We start from the raw sequence: 23,878 nt of genomic DNA on the forward strand, positions 1-23,878 counted from the left end.
ACGCGGTTTCATTCGCGGACTAATTTGCTTGTAAGAGCAAGTACTCATATAAATTACGAGTTATTCTGGTACATAAGCTACATAATTTCAAAATATGATTAAAATTCGTTAAGTGGTTTTCTCGTGAAAGCATAACAAACATACATAAATACAGTGATATATCTTCACAACATTTCACACTTATAAAATAAGAAGGATGTCAATAATATAAAAATACATCGAGACGTATGTTATATTTATATTATAATATAATATAAAACACAGTAATTGGCAATTTTAAGGGCCTTCTTTTGAGGGTATCTTAAGGGCGAATACAAGGTTCTTTATGTATCAATATCTAAAATTGAAATGACTTCAATTGAGAGCTTTCAACAGAATTAAAGCCTCCAATTAGATATTAACCGAATTAATTAGGATAATTGAGGAAACAAGGGAAAAATGTTATCTACGATCTCACTTTATTAGACCATGGGGAGGTTTTATCTTATATTGGTTTTACATATTTACACATTCAAGTTAGGTGTAACTTGGTTATTTTAATTTTAGCATAGAATAAATAAGATATGTATGGAATAAACCTTCGGTAATGTAACAAACGATATTTCTTTTCATCTATTGGGATTTCCTATTTTTCATTGCCAAAATAACACTTAAAAATATATTTAATTTAAAGGAGGAATGAATTATATTCAAAAGATAGCAATGATAAAATATGGATTAAATAACTCTTATTTTACATAGATTACTTATCTTTATGCTACCACGTACTAAATAATCAACTCATCACATTTTCTTTACCTTATCATATTTTCAACAAACTCCACTTCATTTCTTTCATCAGGTACTGAACCCCAGACCTCATCACTTACCTCTCACCACTAAACCAGGAAGTATATACCAACATATCACAGATCATTACGAAACAAAATGTCTACGCCAGAAGACACGTTAATATTAATGAATCAACCAACAAATTGACTGTAAGGGAACGTTTGACGTTTATTTATTACCTTTTCGGGTTTTTGGATATATATCCATTTTTTTACTTTCTAATGAGAAAACAGATTTAACTGACTGACATCTCAACGCACAATCTACTGCTAAATTGATAAGAATTTTGCTTTACCTTAAGACGAAATACAATCATGCTTGTGCACCTTTTGGGCTACGCCCCCTGGGTGGAGCATAAGAGCGCGCGGGACGCTTCACAAAAATCCCCTCGCCACGCCACACAACTGAATAGATGACGGAAACATACGGAACTAACGGAGGTTCAATTAACTTTACTTATATTCTTATATTCGCGCGGCTAAAGCTGAGTAAAGCGATCCGGCAACGTATTTTCGTTGCCGGGCCCATCGAACTAGAAAAATCGACCTTTGTTCCTTTGCACGAAGGTCGATTTTAAATTGGTAACTGATTTACTGATTGTACCGGTTACTGATTACAAAAACTGAGCTTGCGACTAAATTATTTTATGATGTAATTACATATTTGTTATTGTTAGAATTGTCGCTACCTACGTTACTAGCTTATTTTCAAATCTTTGTAAACAAATTTTATAGTTTTTTGACATGGGGACTTTACGTACAATATGATAATAAAAATACATAAAAGAATTTACGTTTACGTTTACGTCTATTTACGTTTGTTTTTTTTTTACATTATTATCGGTTTTACAAGATTAAAAAAAACGGGTTTTTGTTTTTATATCATATTTATTAAAAAAAAAAACAATAATAGACAAAAAAATATTATTTACAATTTTGATTATTTTTGAATAAATATATCCGACATTTTGATATACTTATTATACTTATTATACATCAGATATTTTCGAATGCTGGTTTTGTTACCATTTTATTGTTCCAATGTTTATCTTCTTGATACGACTTCCTCTCCTTGTTCCGTAAATAAATATGTCTCTTGCCCGTTACTTTGAGCTATCCTTGTACATTGAGGTGCTGAAACAACCATAATAAGTTATAATAGGAGAAAAATTAATTGATAATACCTCTTATAATACCACGATTATTATAAAGATACTGTCATGAAAACTAGAAAAAATTGCACAGCTGTGTACGTTCCTTTGTCGCTTTATTATCCTAGCCCGTAATAAACTCGATTGTCGGCGTCATACATAGCAAACTTTCTGAGAAAATCGTTCTTTTGTTTGCAAAATTTTACGGTTGACCGCAATTATTATAACAAGTGCTTTTATAAAAATTAGTAAAAAATTTCGCAGCTGTGTCTGTTCGTTTATCGCTCTATTGTCTTAGCTCGTAAAAAAGTCGTTTGTCGGCTTAGTTACCTACATACTTCATAGTTACATAACTACAAATTTTTCAAATATTTTTTATATAAAATTTATAAGTAATTATGCTTATGCATAATATGCAAATAGTATTCATAAAAACAAATAAAAAAATTACTCATACATACATTCATTCGAATTGATATATGTATAAATAAATATCCTTTATCTAATCTAATCCTGTCTAGATCTAATCCTTGTCTTGGGATTGCTCACATGTGTATAGAATTGTAAGTAGATCAGCAATAAGCCTAAAATAGCATGATATCTAATAAGTAAAAAAATTACAATTACCGGTGCAGTGAAAGACCTCAGACAGTAGTTATAATACAATAAAAAAAAACAAAAAAGTTATACGCAATAGGGTTGAAATAAAAATTGTTTCTGATCTCACTGGTAATTACCTACCCGTCAGTGATAACTGATAACTTACACTAGTCTGAAATATTCCACTATCTTCAATCTTATGACTTATAAATAAATGACATAAGAATAAACTTACACAAAAAAAGTACAATGTGAAACTGTCTGAAGATCCATATCACTTTCTGGTAATCATGGTTGGTCTAAAAGACCAACGTGTCTTTATTGCGTCCTGGCTTGCAAGCTGCACATCGGATTTTTCGTGGTCGCGCTTCGCTATTAGAAATAAACATACATACACAAATCAGTAGTATATTTATTGGAAAATGAAATCTCAAAAAACAACTTCATTTTCCAATAAATATACTACTATTTATACCAATAATAAAATTATAAATAAAAATAAAGACAGAGTGCATAAAATTATAAAATCTTGATTTGTGCGTTGCTAAATTCAGACTTTGTAAACATATATGTACTAATACAAAAATCATAAATAGGTAATGAAATCTCAAAATATGACTAAAATAATATTACTTATTAGTTATTACAAATAAAAATAACTATCAGATTTTCATTTATGCGTTTCTCAATTTAGACTTGTAAACATATATCTAGTAATCAAAATATTTGAAGTTGAAATCTTTAGACTTGTAGCGACCTAAAGACATAATAAATATAAATAAGCATGATAAACATTAAACTTACCTATTTAGATTCAATAACTGTAGTTTCTTCATCTGCCTTCGCAACATTTTATTCCTAATGTTCTCACTATCAATGTTTTGGCCACCAAAATTCACCATGTTTATGAAAAACTTTAGTAACACTAACACTAAATCACGTAAGCGAGTAGACAACGGCACCGCGCGAAAAAGTTGTACAGGACTGCTCTCTAAGACGCGTTGGCGTCGACTAACAGGAGGCGGAACGGCGGAAGCGACCGGCCTGCGCGCAATTTTTTGATCATAGTTTATAAATATATTTTTTTTAAATTACTGATGTATTAATTGAAAAATCTAATCCCGTACGTCCCTCAAGAATTGAATGGAAGTGGATGTGGATAAAGTTTCATTGATATTACTTTACTATTGTCCAAATGAAATTGATTCACCGTTTAATTTTTGGGCAACTTCACAACGTTTTTCTATCGAGACAAATTTTGTCAATCGTGTTTCGGTTCCCAAACGTCACTAAACAAACTCTTCAATTAAATAAATCGATAAATAAAAAAAATCTAATTCAAAGTTTTTGAAGAAAAAAATTAATTCTCCGTGCGCTCGAAACGTCTGTTTTGGGTCTCATTTCGCCTTAAGGGACTATGGTATAGTTATATAAAGCAGTTTTGAAGCCAAACTGAAAATCAAAAAAACTTGTTTTATCTATATCTACATCTATACAAATATTATAAAGAGGAAAGGTTTGTATGTATGTATGTATGTATGAATGACTTTAGACCCTGAGAAAGAACATAATATGCTACCTTTTATTGCGAAATATTATGTACCACGGGCGAAGCCGGGGCTGACCACTAGTAACTAATATTGAGACACAATTCATTAGTCGAATTAAAAATAAATTAACAATTCTAATAAAAGTGGAACTAGTGAATTATATGTTTTAAAAAAAATCTTAACTATAAAATGCAGTTCCATACATAGCATAAATTATATATCGAGCATTTCTTTGTTAAATCTTTATTCTTTAAACTTTCGTTTAGTTCGATCACAAAAGACAATAAATACAATTACAAATTAGGTAAAGCATGCATTGAACGCAACTTAAAATGATAGACTGGAATTAATTTAAATTTTAGTGCAAACAATAAAACGAATAGAATTACAGCATTAAACTGTATTTTATCATCTTTTTGGGAATTACTCTGCTCGTAATTCCAAAGCACCTTAAATACCAAATAAATAGCGTTCATTATAAATCTTGAATAAATATAAACAGATCAAATACAAGTTTTATTCATTGTTAAGTCTAATGAATTATTCATTCACTTTGTGGGCTTGAAGAGAATACCAGTTTAATCTATACTAATAGTATAAAGCTGAAGAGTTTGTTTGTTTTTTTGTTTGAACGCGCTAATCTCAGGAACTACTGGTCCGATTTGAAAAATTCTTTTGTTCTCAAACAGCCTATTCATCGAGGAAGGCTATAGAGTATATATGTTACGGCTAAAGGTAGGTGAGAACATAAACTTAAGATTAGCCGGCTAAACTTAGGTTTATTTTCGACGAGGTGTTAATGTTAGTTTGTTCTATCTTTAGCCGGCTAAACTTAAGTGTAACCGCAGGCCCGTGGCTAAAAATGTCGGGGTGGGTAGATTTGGTTACTATAATACATGTAAGGAACAGGGCGAGTGTTTTCTGGCACTTCGCCGGCTGCTGCCGCAGCACGCTCGCTGCGCTCGCTCGGCTCGTGCGGGTCTTAAGAGTTCTAACCTAACCTAACCTAGCCACCAGCTTTCTGCCCTGAGTCGGGGTGGGTAGATTTGGTTACTATAATACATGTAAGGAACAGGGCGAGTGTTTTCTGGCACTGTGCGGGCCCCTCAAGCCCTCCACCGGCCCGGCGCTAACCAAATCTACCCACCCCGACATTTTTAGCCACGGGCCTGCGGTTACACTTAAGTTTAGCCGGCTAAAGATAGAACAAACTAACATTAACACCTCGTCGAAAATAAACCTAAGTTTAGCCGGCTAATCTTAAGTTTATGTTCTCACCTACCTTTAGCCGTGACATATATATCATCACGCTAAGACCAACAGGAGCGGAGCACGGCGAGTGAAACCGTGGGGCACAACTAGTTTTGAATTAATATAAAATCAAATACAAGTTTTATTCATTGTTAAGTCGGATGAATTATTCATTCATTTTGTGGGATTGAAGAGAATCTAATTGTTCATATGTAAATAAAAAAGAAATGAATGTCAAGGTTTCATTTGAATGGCGTGTGTGTAATTAAAATTTAATGGTTTTGTCGCTATTGAAGCGGTTGGTATGCGTTGAAGTTTGTGAATATCTTTTTATCGTATGACTGCAGTCTGCGCTAATGTTATAGAAATTTATGTAGGTATGGTATAGTAAAGCACAGAAACTTTTCAGGCGATTCTGAAAATTACATTTCTGAATGGTTATAGCCTGTATTTTTGTTGTTTTTATTTGAACTGATTAATTTCTAGGTATATTATATAGTGAACATTTGCAAGGCTATTTTAATGTTAACAACTTTCTTAGAACTAAACAGGATTTGCATGAAATTAATAGGTAGAGCCACATAACACACTTATATTACGCCCAAATAAATAAGCTATGTGTTTGTATTTGATTCTGACGTTAAAACAGCTGTTATGATGATTCAAAAGTGCTTCTAGAAAACGTCTAATTTAATAAATAAATAACATTATTGAAAAACGCTTATGAAAAATCAATCATAGAAACAGATGTGAACTGCATGTAGGTAACAAATCGAAGCGATTTTTTGAATGTCTATACTTCATGGGTTAGAGTGAAATACATTTTTCAACAAAGTTTATATCTGGATCTGAAAATAATTTGAATATGACTGAATATGACTCTAGATTTGTATGGAAGTATTAGAATTTTGAAAAAAATAAGTTAAGTACTATATTATACTATAAGTTTTAAAGTAGATATTGTTTTTAGTATGTTTTCTATTATGTATTTTTCTGTATGCATAGTGCATACGCATTAAAAGATACATAATTGGACTGTGCCTATTATTATTATGGCAAAAAATCAGTTGTATGTTTATAACATACTGTTTTGCATAGAATTGTATCAATATTTTTACGGACAAATAATTATTATGTACTAGCATTCCGCCCGCGGCTTCGCCCGCGTTTTGAAAGAATAGCATAGTTATAGCATAGTTCCCGTTCCCGTGGGATTTCCGGGATGAAATCTATCTATGTGTTAATCCAAGTTACCTTATATTTGTGTTAAATTTCATTGTAATCGGTTCAGTAGTATTTGCGTGAAAGAGTAACAAACACACACACACACACCCTCACAAACTTTCGCATTTATAATATTAGTAGGATTTAAAATGTATTAAATAGACTAATACTTTATCCAATAAAACTTCAAGCAATACAAAAATTTATTACAAATAAAACATAATAAACATGCCCACTAGTTTAACCTCTAGTATTTCCTTTCCCAGAAACGTATTCGAAATGTGCCCTACACATAATTAATTTTGCCATAATTCGTGCATACGGAACCGCGAAAAATTAAATTACTCGAAACCAACCCTTCAACACCACAAAATACCACAGTAATTAATTTTTAATCATTCCTAACGACCATATTTAATTATAGCCATATCAACGGTATTGAAGCCCGTGCAAGAGAAATGAGAGCTTTTTCAATATATTTTAACAGCATTTAAAAGCAACGTTTAATTATGCAATTAAATTGTGAATATCAAGGGGTATCGATTGTCGTTATATCGAAAGTCTTTGAAAAGGTAATTTATAACCATCTCAATAATTATTTTGAAAAGAAAAATCTATTTGCTGAGGAACAATGGGGATTTCGTAAAGATAAATCTATTAACATGGCCATTCATCAATTTCTAAAGCGAATTATGATAAGCCTAGAAAACAAAAATAATATTTGTGCTATATTCATGGACTTGACGAAAGCATTTGACTGTGTGATTCATAAAATATTACTAGATAAACTAGAAAGATATGGAATAAGAGGTAACATTTTGAATCTGATTGAATCATATTTAACTGGTCGTAAGCAATATACACAAATAAAGCGAATTTGTCTTGATACTAGGGTCATGAGAATATATAAATCAAAACTTGACACAGTTAGATATGGTATACCCCAAGGCAGTGTACTGGGACCGCTATTATTTAATATTTACATAAATGACTTCCCTAAATCCATTAGAAATAGCATAGTTATGTTTGCTGATGATAGTACTGCAATTTTCACTTCGGAAGATATAATAAACCTCAAAGAAGATGTGACAGACTCCCTAGACAAAATGATTACATGGCTTAAAATGAATAATCTGACATTAAATTTAGAAAAAACAAAACTAATGACATTTACTAGACATAAATTAAGTAACCCCCTGAACATAATGTACAAAAACAAATTATTAACGCAAATAGATGAAACAAAATTTTTAGGTATATATATAGATGAAAATTTGAATTGGAAGGCTCATATTGACCATATTTGCTCGAAGCTAAGCAAACTGTCTTATGCCCTTTATATGCTGAGAAAAGTAGCAAACGAGGCAACTCTATTATCTGCGTATCATGCCTATGTGAATTCCATATTACGCTATGGTATAATATTCTGGGGTAATAGTACAGATATAGAAACCGCATTTAAGTCACAAAAACGGTGTATAAGAGCTATATCTGGTATAAAGCAAACAGACAGCTGTGTTCCATATTTTAAAAAGTTTTTTCTATTAACTCTACCGTGTTTATATATATATGAAGTTATAATGTTTGTAAAATGTAATCTCAGTATGTATGAACATTTAAAAAGTAAGCGTAATGATCATAAAATATGTATGTTACCCAGTAGAACTAGACATTTTTCTAAAAGCATTTTTGGTATGGGTCCAACACTGTATAATAGACTACCTAAGGCAATAACAGAAATAGGAAGTATAATTAAATTCAAATGTAAATTAAAAGACCTTTTAATACAAAAATGTTATTACTGTATTAAGGACTATATTAATGATAAATCACTCGCTGATGTGTAATAACGACTTATTAATGTATATCTATTTTATTAAATTTGACTTAAATTTAAAATAATTTTGGACCTTAAAGATAAAATTATTATTTGTTTAGCTGTAAGATTATGTATTTGTAATTTCATATGCCTAACAGGCAGATTATGGCGGGACTTATGTTTGTATAAGATCTGAATTGTACCCATATTCATGAATAAAAATATTTGAATTTGAATTTGAATTTGAATTCGTTGAACGCTGTGGATATTTATGCAAACTATTTGTATAAAAGCCATTTTATTGTTGGTGGAATCGATAATAATTGTATGTAAATTTGTATAGAAGGTGAAAATTTATAGAGTTTATTATTATTGGTAGAAGCACAAACGAAATGTTTTTCCGAGTTGGTAACGTAAAAGGTGTTATATAATATACTAGCTGTGCTCCGCGGTTTTACCGGCAGTGCTCCGATCCTGTTGGTCTTAGCGAGATGATTATTATAATCTCAGGAACTACTGGTCCGATTTGAAAAATTATTTCGGTGTTAGATAGCCCATTCATCGAGGAAGGCAATAGGCTTTATATCATCACGCTAAGACCAACAGGAACGGAGCCACGTGGGTGAAACCGCGGAGCTAATAAAAAAGAGCTAACTATATTAAAGGAAAAGTACGAAAAAATTCGGAATCCAATAAACGAAACCACACAAATTCCTAAAGTCAATTAATACGTCTTGGTGTTATTCATTAAAACTTATAAAGCGGGCCGCGATCCAAATATCAAGCGATTTCCGAAGATTGGCTTTTTAGCGAACTTTTGGGAGTCTGCCAAAACATCAGGTAATAAAAACTTCGTGTTATTGCTAACCGCATGTTATGTAATATGAGGTTCTTGTTAGCAAGGCATTTGTCAATATGAATTATGACTTATCGATGTTATGGGAAGTTTGAGTGCAAAGATTGAAAGTGTTTATTTCATCTGGTTACAGGAGTAGGAATAGTTTTTGTTTGTGTCCTTGGAGATTATCTAAATGTGTTATTATTATGTTAGTTATGTTTAGGTATAAAAGAGAGTAGAGTTTATGTTTTATATTCAAATAGGGAGTTTATATGAAGCCTAGTCAAGTCAAAACGTTAGAATAAAATAAGGTACGTAAGTATTGAAACCATTTTGTGACGAAGTCGTAACAAATTTAATTTACAAATCATACGTAGCGTAAATTAAAATAGCGTTTTTGAGCATATGCTTAGTGACCACAGCTACTAACATTCGAGCGCTAATCCATACTATAATATATATCTATACAAATATTATAAAGAGGAAAGGTTTGATTTTTTGTTTGTTTGTTTGTATGAATTGAATAGGCTCCGAAACTACTTGGCAGATTTGAAAAATTCTTTCACTGTTGGAAAGCTACATCATTTCTGAGTGACATAGACTAGGTTTTATCCCGGAAATCCCACGGGAACGGGAACTATGCGGGTTTTTTTTTGAAAACGCGGGCGAAGCCGCAGGCGGAATGCTAGTAATATTATAAATGCGAAAGTAACTCTGTCTGTCTGTCTGTTACTCAATCACGCCTAAGCTACTAAACCAATTTACATGAAATTTGGTATGGAGATATTTTGATACCCGAGAAAGGACATAGGCTACCTTTTATTGTGAAATATGTACCACGGGCGAAGCCGGGGCGGACCTCTAGTATGAAATATGCGAAGTAAGATGCAGAATAGTTTTAGTATAAAAGATTTATGAACAGTTTATTAAACTATAGTAGGTATTAAGTTAAACTACGGTATTAAGGCAGTGGGGATGAAGTTTGGCCAATATATTAATGCTCTTTACACTAGGAGTTAAGTTTAGAGTTAGTAAGAACTGGATCTCCACTATTCAAAAGTAGGGTTACTCCAAAGGATTATGGTGATGAGATCTTCCTTTTAAATCACATTATTATCCTGAAATATATGTAACTAGCTGAATCACACGGTTTTACATGCATTGCTCCACTCTTATTGGTCTTAGCGTGATGATATAATATAGTCTATAGTCGATAAATGGATTACCTAACAGTGAAATCATTTGTCAAATCGGACCCGTGGTTCCTGCGGTAGCGCGTACAAATAAACTCTTCAGCTATAAGATATTAGTAATTTAAATTCCTATTCTATTCTCAGAGTATTAAAGTATCTATTACCGTTTAGCATTATTTCTATAGTATCCGATACAGAAGCTGAAAGGACAGAATAATTTGGGCTCAAAAATCGCTTGGTACTTTACAAAGACTCTTTTGCAAAAGATACGTGTAATGAAAGAAAACCCGTAAAAATGAGTTAAAAGCAATTACTTCCTATTCGGGTATCTGCTAAAAAGGCAAGCTTCAAAGGAGATGGCAACAAAAGCCACGGACGCAAACAGGAGACCTTTAAAATGCGTACTTTTTCCCCTACACTTCAATCGCTTTGAAACTTTTTTTGCGTTTTAACAAATACAGGGTTGTGGACGAAATGTTAGCCAATTTTTATTTTATTTTGGGGATTGTCAAATTTTTATCTTCTGGAATGTTCTTTCCAGTTTGATGAACGTAGTTTTAATTTAAACTTGTTTATTTTTTCCGAAACACTATCTAGTAATAAAAATTACACGCATCACGCAGTCCCCAATAATATAGATCCCAAGCAAATCAAAATGTTAAAAATACAATATGTTCCATTTTATATTATTGACAATTTATAGAGGTATGTATTTTAAACTTTATTTCACAAACAACTGGAATTACTAATTGTATTTAGAATCACATATTAAAATTTATACTATTGTGTACATGTACTTACCTTCTCATGACCAATCACACCGAAATCAGTCTACTACATTTTGTTAAACTAGTTGTTCACAAAATAAGAGTATATTCAATTTGTTCAACTTGGTAAACCAGTCACGCGTGAGAGCTGTTGACACTCGAACCCTCACGATAAATTGGAATCCGATTTCTTTGAATGCTGAGGAAATAGTGCCTGACAGTTGAACGGTATGAATAGGCTTGTTATGGATCTGATGATGGTAGGGGGTCAAAAACGTGGAAGCGTTGAAGAAAAATATGGACTAAGTTCTGCTTCTAATTATAGTTCATTGAAGTTATGTGCATTCAAAAGATTAAGAGTATCTGTTTTAATTAAATAATGGTTGTAATCGTGTTAAAATTACTTGAAAGATATATATTTATAACGCAGGCTCTAATATATAGGTAGATAATTATATCTACCTATATATTAGCACTCATTAGAGTGCTGTATGTTTTTTTGTATGAGTAGGCATCTTAACACACATTAACCTACCTCTAAATTATTCATATAGGTTATTACCACAGACTATAAATTTAATTTCCCAGAAAGTTCTATCACTAATGAAAGTAATCAGTAATGCAAGGCAGAAGCAAAAATTATTATTTATCCAGAGTCTCAAAAATTATGGACACCAAAAACAAATCTAAAAATATTGTAATCAACTTGAACTTGTCAAATAACAAAGTTCAAAATTGTTACACAGGGAAAACAGTAAAATTCTTCGAACCATAATTAAGTTGAATATTGCGAAAAATGTTTTCTTTGCGAAGCCTCAGTAGGTCAGCACCTAAGAAGGTATTCTTTGAAGATATGAATTGTGCCCTCTTACATTTTCTTATATTTCTAATTAATTTTCTGGAATTTTCTACACTTCAAAAGTTCAGGCGGCTACTAAATTACGACTGGCTATAACCGCCTTACAATTAAATTACAACAACCTTTAAATAAATAATTTGCCTGATCTGTATGCATGGCATTAGCCTTAGGTATTAGGCTTAGGTATTAACCTAAATATATATTTTTATTCGATTTGTCGTTTAGTACTTAAACTCTACTCTACACGCATTTCACATTTAGCAGGGGAATATAATATTACCTTAGAAATGTGCCCTGTAATCGTTGGTGATTGTGTTTCTTAAGACAATTCTGATACGCTATTCAACCACTTTCCTTTTCAAACACTTTTTCTTAAGCCAATAGATAAAAGATTGCAAAAGAAAAGTTTGTCACCTTTGTCTTTCTAGAACCTATAAAGCTTAACCTATCTTCACACTCACCACAGATCGAACCAGCAGTTCAATCGTGAACCACACGTTGCAGACCAGCTCAATATAGAAGAAAGCGACATGGGGCTGGTCGTTCTCCTCCCAGAGGAAGGTGCCATTAAGGGTAAAGTTCTCCATGTCGAAAGGTTCTGGCACCCGCAGGTCAGGGTGCGTCTTCAGGCAGAAACAGAGCACGGAGACGCAGATGAAGAACACTGATGCAGCTGATATCACCTGGAACAGGGTATTATATTAGTCGAAAGGTTATTTTGAGCAGCAGGCGCACTGTACGGTGAGCATTAGGGTTGTGATCGTATTGGATTGTTAGCCGGATTCACATAGAAAGAGCGACTTCGCGAAGCATTTACACCGCGAATCTGCTTGACTTAAATTTTATAGTTAATCAATTTATAAACTAACATTTTAAATGTGCAGAAAAGAAATTTCTCTTAAACAGACGCTTCATTTTGGATTGGCGTAATGGTAATGTAAATATATATGTCTAGCCTAAATTCTTTCCTGAACCCTTGTCATTGATACAAGCCCACTTTCCACTGGACAAACGCTCCAAAAAATGTTCTCAACAAAAGTCAAGCCACTATTTCGCAGAATCCCGCCCACAAGTTAGTCCGAGCCGCCCAAATATTTACCTCTAACGTTTGGAGAACGGAATTGTTGTTAAACTAAACACAATGAATATTATATTTTGCTAGCAATTTCCCGGTACAACCACCATTAGTTAGTCGCTTATTTTCCGTATAGAAAATGTTTTTAGCCGAGATGCTTGCAGGAAATGGTAGTACGTGTTATTTCCTTATTGTTTGTTTTATGTGACCGCGATTTGCTTTGTTCTCCGATAATTTTTCATGTAATCCTAAAGTTTTAGAAAGTAATAGGCTATTCTACTGTTAAATATAATCACTACATAGGTAGTATAAAACAACGTCGGTTTCTCTGTCCCTACGTATGCTAAATCTTTAAAAAAACGTAACGGATTTTGATGCGGTTTTTTTAATAGATAGAGTGATTCAGGTGGAAGGTTTTGGTATATAATTTATTAGGTTTTAAACAAAGCGGGCGAAGCCGCGGGCGGAAAGCTAGTAGGTAATAAAAATCATACAACTTGAAAAGCAGCTGTGTAGAACTTGGCAGTCGGTTGAAATAGAATCAATTCATACAGACAGGTTCATGAGTAAGGCAAAGACACGTGGGTGTGAATATCGCCTGTGTATATCTAAAAATATTATCTATTGCAGTTTAAATAAACACAAATAAAGATCGACAAAAGCTTATAATTTTAAAATTTTCATGATCATTAATTAAAACTTATTTTTTGAATGAATTCTCGTTTAAATAAAACGTGATATTTCAGTAAAATTGCGTTTAAATATACCTGAGTTTAAACCGCTTTTATATATTTAAGTAACAAATTCAATGGAAACGTTGGCTTTTAAGAAAAATCGGCTTTCGCGAATAAGAAGCGTCATAAATCGTTGTATTATGGACATGGCAGGTCACATTTTTAAAGGTTTGTCACAAGTATAAGCTTCTTACTTTTATTTATTTATTATTTGTTAAATGTACATTTAAGTGGTTTTTTTAATAAATGGCAATTAAGATCACAATCGTTTTTATTTAATTATCCCAATCCTGTGTGTAATTTCAAAATTCTTATTGTAACGTTCTCTCTATGAATTTCGAAAAAATATGGGTGGAAACTTGAAGTTGTACATAATATTATTAAATATATTGTGTTGAGGATAGTTTATAAAACTTTAATTTCTGTGGAAAGCTCTGAAAGCATAACAAGAGAGTCTTTCGTAAGTACAATATTACCAAAGACGTCATCATAGATGACATCTTTGTATAATATTTTAACGCTACATCTTAAACATTACACCACGTAAATGTGAATTTTTCGTGTCATTATAACGTATATCCATTCACCGTTTGTTTCTATTGTCTTTTAACAAAACAAGCTGAGGGTTCGAAGTCACGATAATCCGCCCATCGTGAGAGCATTAAAACCTGAGTGACTACTTTGAGGTTTTATAGTTATTTTGTTAACGTTTTTATCTAGTCAAGGTTGAAGTTTTACTGATGTTTTAATCGTAGAAATAAAATACACTATGAATCGTGAACAATGGCTTAGTGTTTATATTTGAGAAGCTGAAGTCAGTGAGTTTCTTTGAACGCGCTTTGAATCTCAAAAACAGCTGGTCCGATTTGAAAAATTCTTTCGGTGTTAGATAGCCCATTTATCAAAGAAGGCTATACGCTATATAATATCATCACGCTAAGATCATCAGAAGCGGAGTAATGCGTATGAAACTGCGAAGCACAGCTAGTATAATATAATCCAGATGATTTCTAAAACACGAAACAGCAAAAGAATTAGATTTATATAATAGCACACCACTTAATTATTTGTATATAAACTTTAAAATGTTTCTTAAAGTATCCATCTATCATAAACATACAGTAAAACGAAAAACATATTAAACATAAACAATCTTAATCAAATATCTTATATTAGAAGTTAAAATTAGCCTCTTAATTGAACAGAATTATAAACATTAAAACGCGAGGTAAATAAAATATTTCTGTGTTTATTTAATGGCCTGAAATAATTTGTTTAGTAACTACATAATAAGTTTAATGGGAAGGAAAATAATAATGAGCGTATCGTTCAATCAGTACTGTAATTATAGAAATTAACTAAACTGAAAGCTTGTATTTTAATAATATTTGTAATAGTCATTAACTTTAATATTGGATATACATAACATTATTGATACAAATTCTTTAAGCACAGATGCCGTAATATGATCTCTTATTTCCAGACAGTTTACGCCGTGAACTTACTGGCAAATTCAAATTATGGTCGCAATGACCATTCTTGGCTGGTGATTGCGATTATATTTTATAAAAATTTATTTAAATTCCTTAGTTTAATGCCATTAAAAAAATTACAAAAAGAAAACTTATGCTAAAAGAATACACAGCACAGATGGCGGCCTTATCACTTATAAGAATCATAATATGAATTTGCCAGTCAATTCAATTCGTACATTGTATGGAAAATATATAAAGAGGTTTAACGAATGATTAATTCAACTGATTTTAAATATTTTTTGAGATTTACAGCATTACATTGGCTATATTTAATTTTATTTATTAATTCTAGGCTAGTATGCATAAAAAAAAACATTGAAACATTTATATTTAAATAATACATACATATTCTAAATGGAAACAGATTTAAATGTATAGTATCATTACATTATTGTTTCCTTTGTAATCATGACAAAGGCTGAGTTAAATTGCAGTAACGTCGTTTTGTATTTATTTAATGGTTTAATATTTACATATAGTTACATTAAAATATAGTTATTTTCATTATTACAAGGATTTGATGTTGTTTCACATAACATGAGACGATAACTTAAGTCTCTAATTATAAAAATGAATCCTTATTTCAATTGATCACTGCATCACGCGTGAACAGCTAGACCGATTTTGATTATGTTAGCGCCAGGGGGAAAATCTAAATAAAAATTCTCCAAAAAAAGGAAGTTTAACTTCGATTGAAATTACACTTTTTTGACAGTTCATGCGAAAACAGACAATGTCTGAGGGTCAACTAGTTGATAATAAATATGGATAGATTGTTATTAGCCCATTGCAATACAGACCTCCCATGAAGTTGCTTTTCATAATCCACATCACCTGCTTTTCGGTTATTGGTAGATGTCACATGCCATCAGAGCTTTTGATTTTGCGACAAGCGGATTTCATTTGCATATTTTACTTCGCTGATTAGAGGCAATGTAGACAAAATCGAAAAATTCAATTTAAAATTAAAACACGCTTGCCAGACTCTTAATCTAGAGTTAGTTAGTTAGGTCAGAACTTAGATATCTTAATTTATGGACTACCAAATACTCTAAATCTCTCTATTTAGGTAATTATATTTTGAGAACACAAAGCTATAAATGGCTGTAAAAATAATACATATAATACACATAATTATTATATTGCAGCAAATATTCACATTTTAAAACTCTATTCAAACAACTGTATGTAATAACTACGAGAATATTCAACATTTAAAAAGATTCAAAATTATCTTAGCATATATTTACAAAAACCAGTGAATAAATAGATCCCTAAGCCATTAATCATTCCCTTTCGTAACTTTTAGAACCTTCCGATTCATAAAAATAAGTACCATGACGCGCTGAATTTTGAACGGGGTTAAATGTATCGTGGATCCTTTAACCCTTGCTGAAAATAAAATATTTTCGCACATATTGACTTTACACATTCTCAAGTATTTTTCATATTCATTGACCTTTTTAGTTCAATGGTTATTCGACTGAAAGGTTCTGGGTTCGATAATAACTTACAAGGATATGACAGAGTGGATATCTTAGATGTTGGTGGTATTTTTGACAAAAATCAAGTAAAAATGAAGACGTATTTTACCGTTTTAATTATATATATTGACAAATATAAAGTTATATGCCTTGATCATTTTTGAAAATACATACAACTTTCTAGAAGTTTCTCTCGTCAAAATTGAAGAAGGAAAAACAGTATTTTGTACATTCATACGTAATATACAGGAACAACAACTTATGTTCGTGAATTGTTTAAGTTTCAAATGTTATAAAAGTTGAAAAGCATACGAATGAGAAATGCATCGTAGTTGTTAAAGTCGACTGAACGAAATCTGTAATACCTATGTTTCTGATTAGGTAACTGGTAAGTAGTAAAATTATTTCTTAATTACGAAAAAAACACACTAGAAACGTTTCCTTGCTCTAGCAACGTTTTTAGCCACCGAAATTTACCCAAATATCGATTTTGATGTGATTAAATTTTGTAATAAACACGAGATTTTATCATCTCCGATCCATTTTAGTATTATTTAGAGGCCTTAAATAACAATCCAAATTCTCTAAGTCATGTTCACCCTAAAGGTCGTGTTTCCTTTGATGTTATTATTTTGTGACATGAAAAGAACATTATTTTCATCCTTTTTATCAAGGTTTTATTTTCCTTTTATTATTTCGTCAAGTGTGAATTCGTCGCAAATAATGGAGAAACTATGAGGAAATAGTAAAGCAATATTATTTGTTAATACTTATTCTATATCTTGTTATTCAACTATATCACTAAAAAGTAGTAGACTATTCCGGTTCGTTCCACTCTATACACATCTTTTTTGTACTGTTGTACAAAATATGTTTTATTGTAAAATTAAATCCTACTAATATTATAAATGCGAAAGTTTGTTAGGATGTATAGATGTATGGATGTATGGATGTTTGTTACTCTTTCACGCAAATACTACTGAACAGATGACAATGAAATTTTGCATACATATAGAGGGTAACTTGGATTAACACATAGGATAGGTTTTATCCCGGAAATCCCACGGGAACGGGAACTATGCGGGTTTTTCTTTGAAAATGCGGGCGAAGCCGTGGGCGGAAAGCTAGTATTTTTATAGTTATAGTGCATTCATGTCGAAATCCATTCCAAAGTTTTCTCTCACGATTTCAGGTACCAAATGTTCAGTGTCTTTCTACCCGAGTATTTCATTTGAGACATTTAATCTACGTGTAGTCTTTCGGGAGTTTTGGACAGTCTATGCTGGCTCAAACAGCTAATAAGAAATTCCTTTAGGTCACGAAAATGAGACGGGTCGCATTTACAAACAACTTTTTTATGGCTTACTAACGTAAGGCAGCATGGAACAATTATGTGTGATTATGGTTTCATACATAATATATGTAGCTACATGTACATTCAAAAATGCAGTACTATTAGTATGAAGGATATTCTTTTATCTTCATTTTAACACAAATAATATCTCTTTGTATGAAGTTTTTAAAGTGAAACTTCTTTAGGTGCGTTGAGTGTAAAATTTTAAGGTCGCGTCATAGCAATATCATCACGTCATGGAGTAAGGCGACGATTTTGGTATCTTTGAATCTTGCCAAAGAAATTTCACTTCTAACACATGTGCTGGGCACACACGCTCATGTTTAAAATGAAAATTGTACATTAGACGTCTAGTTAGATATTTAAATGCAAAATATTGTTACTTCACTACATAGTATAAAACAAAGTCGCTTTCCCTGTCCCTATGTCCCTATGTCCCTATGTCCCTTTGTACGATATATCCATTTATACGATAGAGTGATTCAAGAGGAAGGTTTATATGTATAATTACATCCATTAAATAGTGGAGAAGTACTGTTATTTTTGAGGTTTCTAATGTGATGTCGTAAAAAATTACATTTTTTCCGCTAACATTGCAAACGCAGGCTGAACCCTACGAGTTTTATCAAAATAATGTACTAAGTATTATACACATTGAAAACAGAAAAGTCCGCGATGGTATATGTCTATCTCTTATGGATAACCCACAATAACTTTTTTTTTGTCATTTACTTTTCACGACAAATAATGGCTAATTTTCGAAGCGATTTTAACCAATACAACATTAATCCTTAACCAATTAAAGACTTTGAATACATTGTTCATTTAATATAGATCTATGTGAATATTTTCGAAGATATTACAGATTTAAAAATTGCGGGACGTAGCGTTTGCGGCGGTACCGGCCGGCCGCCCGGCTATATGTACATATTATTTTATACCCGTGCAACGTTCACAGTTTTTCTGTAGTGTATTTAGTATCAGCATTGCACCCGTGCGAAGCCGGGGCGGGTCGCTAGTTTTCATATATTTAAACTCTCCTTTTTTTAATACTAAGTTGTAACTTCTCGCATTTGATAACAAAAGAATTAAGCTCACATAGAAATATATGAACTAAGGCTGTTTATACGAGTATAAGGGATGATATAAGAATATTTCCCGGGTGAAAACAGTAGCTCAAGATACCTACCGATTGTATACATTATCTATCTCCAACAAAGGATAAATTAATTAATCATTTTTGCACAAAAGTTACATCAACTCAAAGACAATTTCTCCTTCAAATTTTTTCATATTATTTTGACGCTGGATTAACATAATACCGGTTTTATAACGATCATTTTTCAAAAGAAATTTTTTGATTAATTTGCTTTTCACTTTTCGGGTCCGACAATTCCTTTTTGCTATGTTTTTGTTCTAAATTGACATTTTCATTAGTTTTATTTGTAATACTTTTCCTGGTTATTGTTTGTGAAATGAAATAAGATAAATCATTGAGTCCAATTTTCATTAATGTTATAATAATCCTTTTTCCCAGTCTCCCAACTTTATCATGTACTCTTTATAGTTTTTCCAGTGCTAAAGTAGATAAAAAATGCTGTATCACCAAACTATTAAGTAATATATATTATGGTAACACTTTTAAAAACTTCGTGTTATAATTTGGCTATGAATTTAATTTGATCTATTACAAACTAAACACACATAATTGCTTATAAAATCAAATTTAAAGAAAGTTTTTCTTTACGAAGTTTTTTTAAGCTATTGCATAGCTTCTATCGCGGGCCTTGAGCGCGGGGACCGAATCGAGAAATTCCGTAACGAAAAAACCTCACGCTCCCCACTCCGACGGGCTCGGAGGTGTGGCTTGAAGGCATGCTATGCAATAGCTGTCGGCAGTCCCCGAGTGCCACACGTCTTTTTTTGTATCAGTTATGATCCCAATACGATTTTTTATATCATCAGTACTTATATCTAAGAATATTTGACAAACATTTTAACAGATCAATATTATTCTACAGCCCAGACTCCTTGAGCAATTTTATAAAGAACATAGTCACGATTAGATTCAGACAACAGATGTTTTCATTGTGTCCAATAATTAATGGAAGAAGAAATAGTCGTCTTGAAGTTCACTTGAAAGGGATTCACAGTAATGTTATAATAATAGATTTGCTACGCGACTTCGTTCGTCTACGCTCCTGTTTGTGATGTTATTAATCATATACACTTTTCGATAAATAGGTTGTCTTAACTAATATTGTAAAGCTGAAAAGTTTTGTTTGTTTGCTTGCTTGAACGCGCTAATCTCAGGAACTACGGGTCCGATTGAAAAAATTATTTCACTGATAGTCCATTTATCGAGGAAAGCATCAATAATATAATTACACTTAAACCAATAGGAGCGGAGCAATACGGGTGAAAGCACGGGACAAAGCTAGTTAGGTATTTATTTTAGACATTCCACACTACAGCAATAAGACATTTTTATCGCTTATGATAAACAATTATTAAAATAGAAAAAATAACACATGAGTCACTTAGTTAACTGTACCAGTATACGTTTTCAAAGTTTCTATTGCAATAAAATTCAAAAAATTGTAAAAAGGATCGTAGTTTTATCCGCAGTACCATAACGATCATGACAAAGTGTAGATATTGGACCGTACAATTTGTTCACGTCACAAAGTTCTTCTTTGTTACCTGTAAAATGTATTTTTAGCAAATTGATACATTTTATTACGTAGGATGAAAAAGAGAATCTTTAATAATATAGTAATATGTCTTTTAAATAATTATAATAACACGGATACGTTAAAATAAATCTTCCCTATTTAATAGTCCCTAATTATAAGAACGTTTCTGGATATTTTTGAATATAAATACTCACTTTTTATACTCGTATATAAAATGCCTTTATTAAAAAGCTAATTTTAGTTAAAATCTAACGATATTTATTTTTACCCAATCTCTCATATTTATTTACTAACCTATCCACCCTTACGTGTGACGCAAAATATAAGAATAGACCCTTAACCTTTTCAATAAATTTGTGATGCGACCTTATAAAATTAAACTGGAAGAGATCGCTAGCCAGCGATAAGACTGCCATTTGTACATACTTATTGTTTGTCTTCTGTGTTTTATAGTATTTTCTTGTGTTTGATTTATCGCAAGTATTATATATACATTTGAATTTGCAAAACATCGGGATATTAATATTTAATAAATAAATCGTGCTTAAAATCCATAAAAAACTTAAATTTCTTCTGTGTTTTATGTTAATTTTATGTGTGGGCAATGAAGAGTCTATCTAGCTACCTATATATCTACCACCAGACATCCTTAATACAAAAATATCATTAAAATATAATAAGGAAAAGCCCAATTTACGTTTATAGCGCTTGAGATTTAAGATACGCTCGAAGGACCAAAAGTTAATCAAGACCGCTTTGAGTGACTCAAATTGCTCCACACTTAATACTAAGAGCACTCAATCTTTGGTAAAGCCACGACAGATATCTTATCTCGGAAAGGCGAATTACTTCAACTATTCTATACGGTAATTAAGGATATTTTAGGTCTAAAGGTCAACGTGGAATCACATTATTGTAGATTATAACATTTTTTTAACCAGATTTTCTTAGAATTATTTTTATATAAATGAAGATCCGAATTGGATATATTAATATGGAATATCATATTAAGTGAAATTAAAATCCGTCTGGATATATGAACTAGTTATTGAGTCAGAATTAACTTGGATAAAAAAAGCTCGCTATTGCTTAGGTATATTATGTTGCAAAAGATTTTGGAGAAAAAAGTTGCATATTATTATATCAGTTTTATTTATTTATGTGTTATTCTCTCTATCGCTTTGATATTGACGAGTTTTATACAAACCTAGTTAAGGGGCGAATTTCAAATATTTTCATTTATCACAGCTCATGGTGACAAAGTTCAAGTTAATCATAATACGATTAATATAATATAACTAGCGGTCCGCCCCGGCTTCGCCCGTTGTACGAATTTTATTATAATCGGTTAAGTGGTTTAGGAGTCCATTGAGGACAAACATTGTGACACGAGATTTATATATATTAAGATTAAGAATATTATATTCTTATGCATTGACAAAGCAGTCAGCCAACTCTTACCTTTTTATTACCGGTAAACAATTACCTTCTACAAAGCATAAAATGAATTCATATTCTATATCAAAGTCATATCAAACACGAGGATCCGTAACAATGCACAATATATCATTATCTATCACTACAACAAAGTTTCAAACACGACAAATATCTAGTAGAATTGTAATGACTTTCCTTACAAAGGCTGTGGCTTCTATATGAGTTGGAGTTTAACAAAAAACTCTGGCAAAGTGCAATCCTGCGCCTGTGTAAGTTAACCGGGTTATTGGAAATTGGATTTTGTGCTATTGAAATCAGGTTCCAACTTCGGAAATAGTTTGTTACACGACGAACCAGGCTGCAGCAGTTACATTAGTTTAGTTATAGTTAAATAGAAAAACCATTATATAGTACACCCACGTACCTACTATTACACCACCACGTACTATTAATTTTTTTTTTCTTAACATTTATTCATGACAATTTATTGGTAATATTCAATTTTAATACCGTTGTCTTGAACATAATTTTTAACAATGATCATTTTAGACTGCTGTCAATTTAATTAAAATCCTATTGTTCTTTTCGCTGTTTTAAACAATATTTGTGTATACTAAGATTACTTTTCTTATCAATGGCATAAACTTTTATTAAAAGCAATAAAATATCATAAAGGAATACTTAGAAACTAGAAGATAAAGTGTTAGTTACACTATTTACACGTAAAAACCTAATCCACACCCGCAGGCGAAATAAACTCCACATGATTTAACTGTTCAGTTAAATCATGTGGAGTTTATTAATAAAAGTTTATATAAAAAAGTTTGACAGTCGTTAACCATTCTTTAAGTATCAAAATAAACACTAAAAAGGTCAAAATAGCCTTACGTGATCCTGGTTTAGTGCCTTAGGATATAGCAAAAAGGTAATCGCAATAAAAATTGAGATCTCGCACATTTTATGTAGTACTAGCTGCGCTTCGTGGTTTCACCCTCGTGGCTACGCTCCTGTCGGTCTTAGCGTAATAATATACTATAGCATTTATAGCCTATAGCCTTCCTCGATAAATGGGCTATCTAAGACCGAAATAATTTTTCAAATCGGACCAGTAGTTCCCGAGATAAGCGCGTTCAAACAAACAAACTCTTCAGCTTTATAATATTAGTATAGAAATACCATCGAGATATATGTAGGCAGGCAGGAGGCAGCGTATCATGATAGGTTCTAAACACTCGTCTTGGCGCGCAGTCTCTGCTGGTGTTCCACAAGGCGGTGTCCTGTCTCCTCTCCTCTTCTCCATTTTTATCAATTCCTTATGTTCCCGATTGACGGCTCTGTACCATATGTATGCAGACGATTTACAGATTTACACCCAGTCTACTATCAATGACTTACCTAAGGCAATAGATTTTTGTAATATTGAATTAGCTTCTATACTTAGTTGGTGCGATGATTTTGGACTTAAACTAAATCCTTCTAAA

The 23,878-nt window shown here is 31.9% G+C and overlaps 1 protein-coding gene and 1 long non-coding RNA gene across 2 annotated transcripts in view; both read right to left on the bottom strand.

Moving 5' to 3' along the window:
• LOC149900973 (potassium voltage-gated channel protein Shaw-like) overlaps positions 1–23,878 on the bottom strand; it is a 147,988-nt gene that overhangs the window by 40,064 nt on the left and 84,046 nt on the right. The window contains exon 5 of the mRNA XM_090111983.1: positions 12,544–12,765. Within this exon, the coding sequence (XP_089968109.1) occupies positions 12,544–12,765 (222 nt within the window). The remainder of the gene's footprint in view (positions 1–12,543; positions 12,766–23,878) is intronic.
• LOC149900974 (uncharacterized) lies at positions 1,465–3,987 on the bottom strand. Its single transcript, XR_016457691.1, has 3 exons — positions 3,386–3,987; positions 2,817–2,953; positions 1,465–1,964 (listed from the first exon to the last, which is right to left on the bottom strand). It is a non-coding gene; the product is annotated as an uncharacterized LOC149900974 (long non-coding RNA).

Source organism: Colias eurytheme, chromosome 17 (assembly GCF_061535395.1).
Source record: "Colias eurytheme isolate Ceu_HAF_F1 chromosome 17, ilColEury1 Martin Lab GWU primary, whole genome shotgun sequence".
Taxonomy (NCBI): domain Eukaryota; kingdom Metazoa; phylum Arthropoda; class Insecta; order Lepidoptera; family Pieridae; genus Colias; species Colias eurytheme.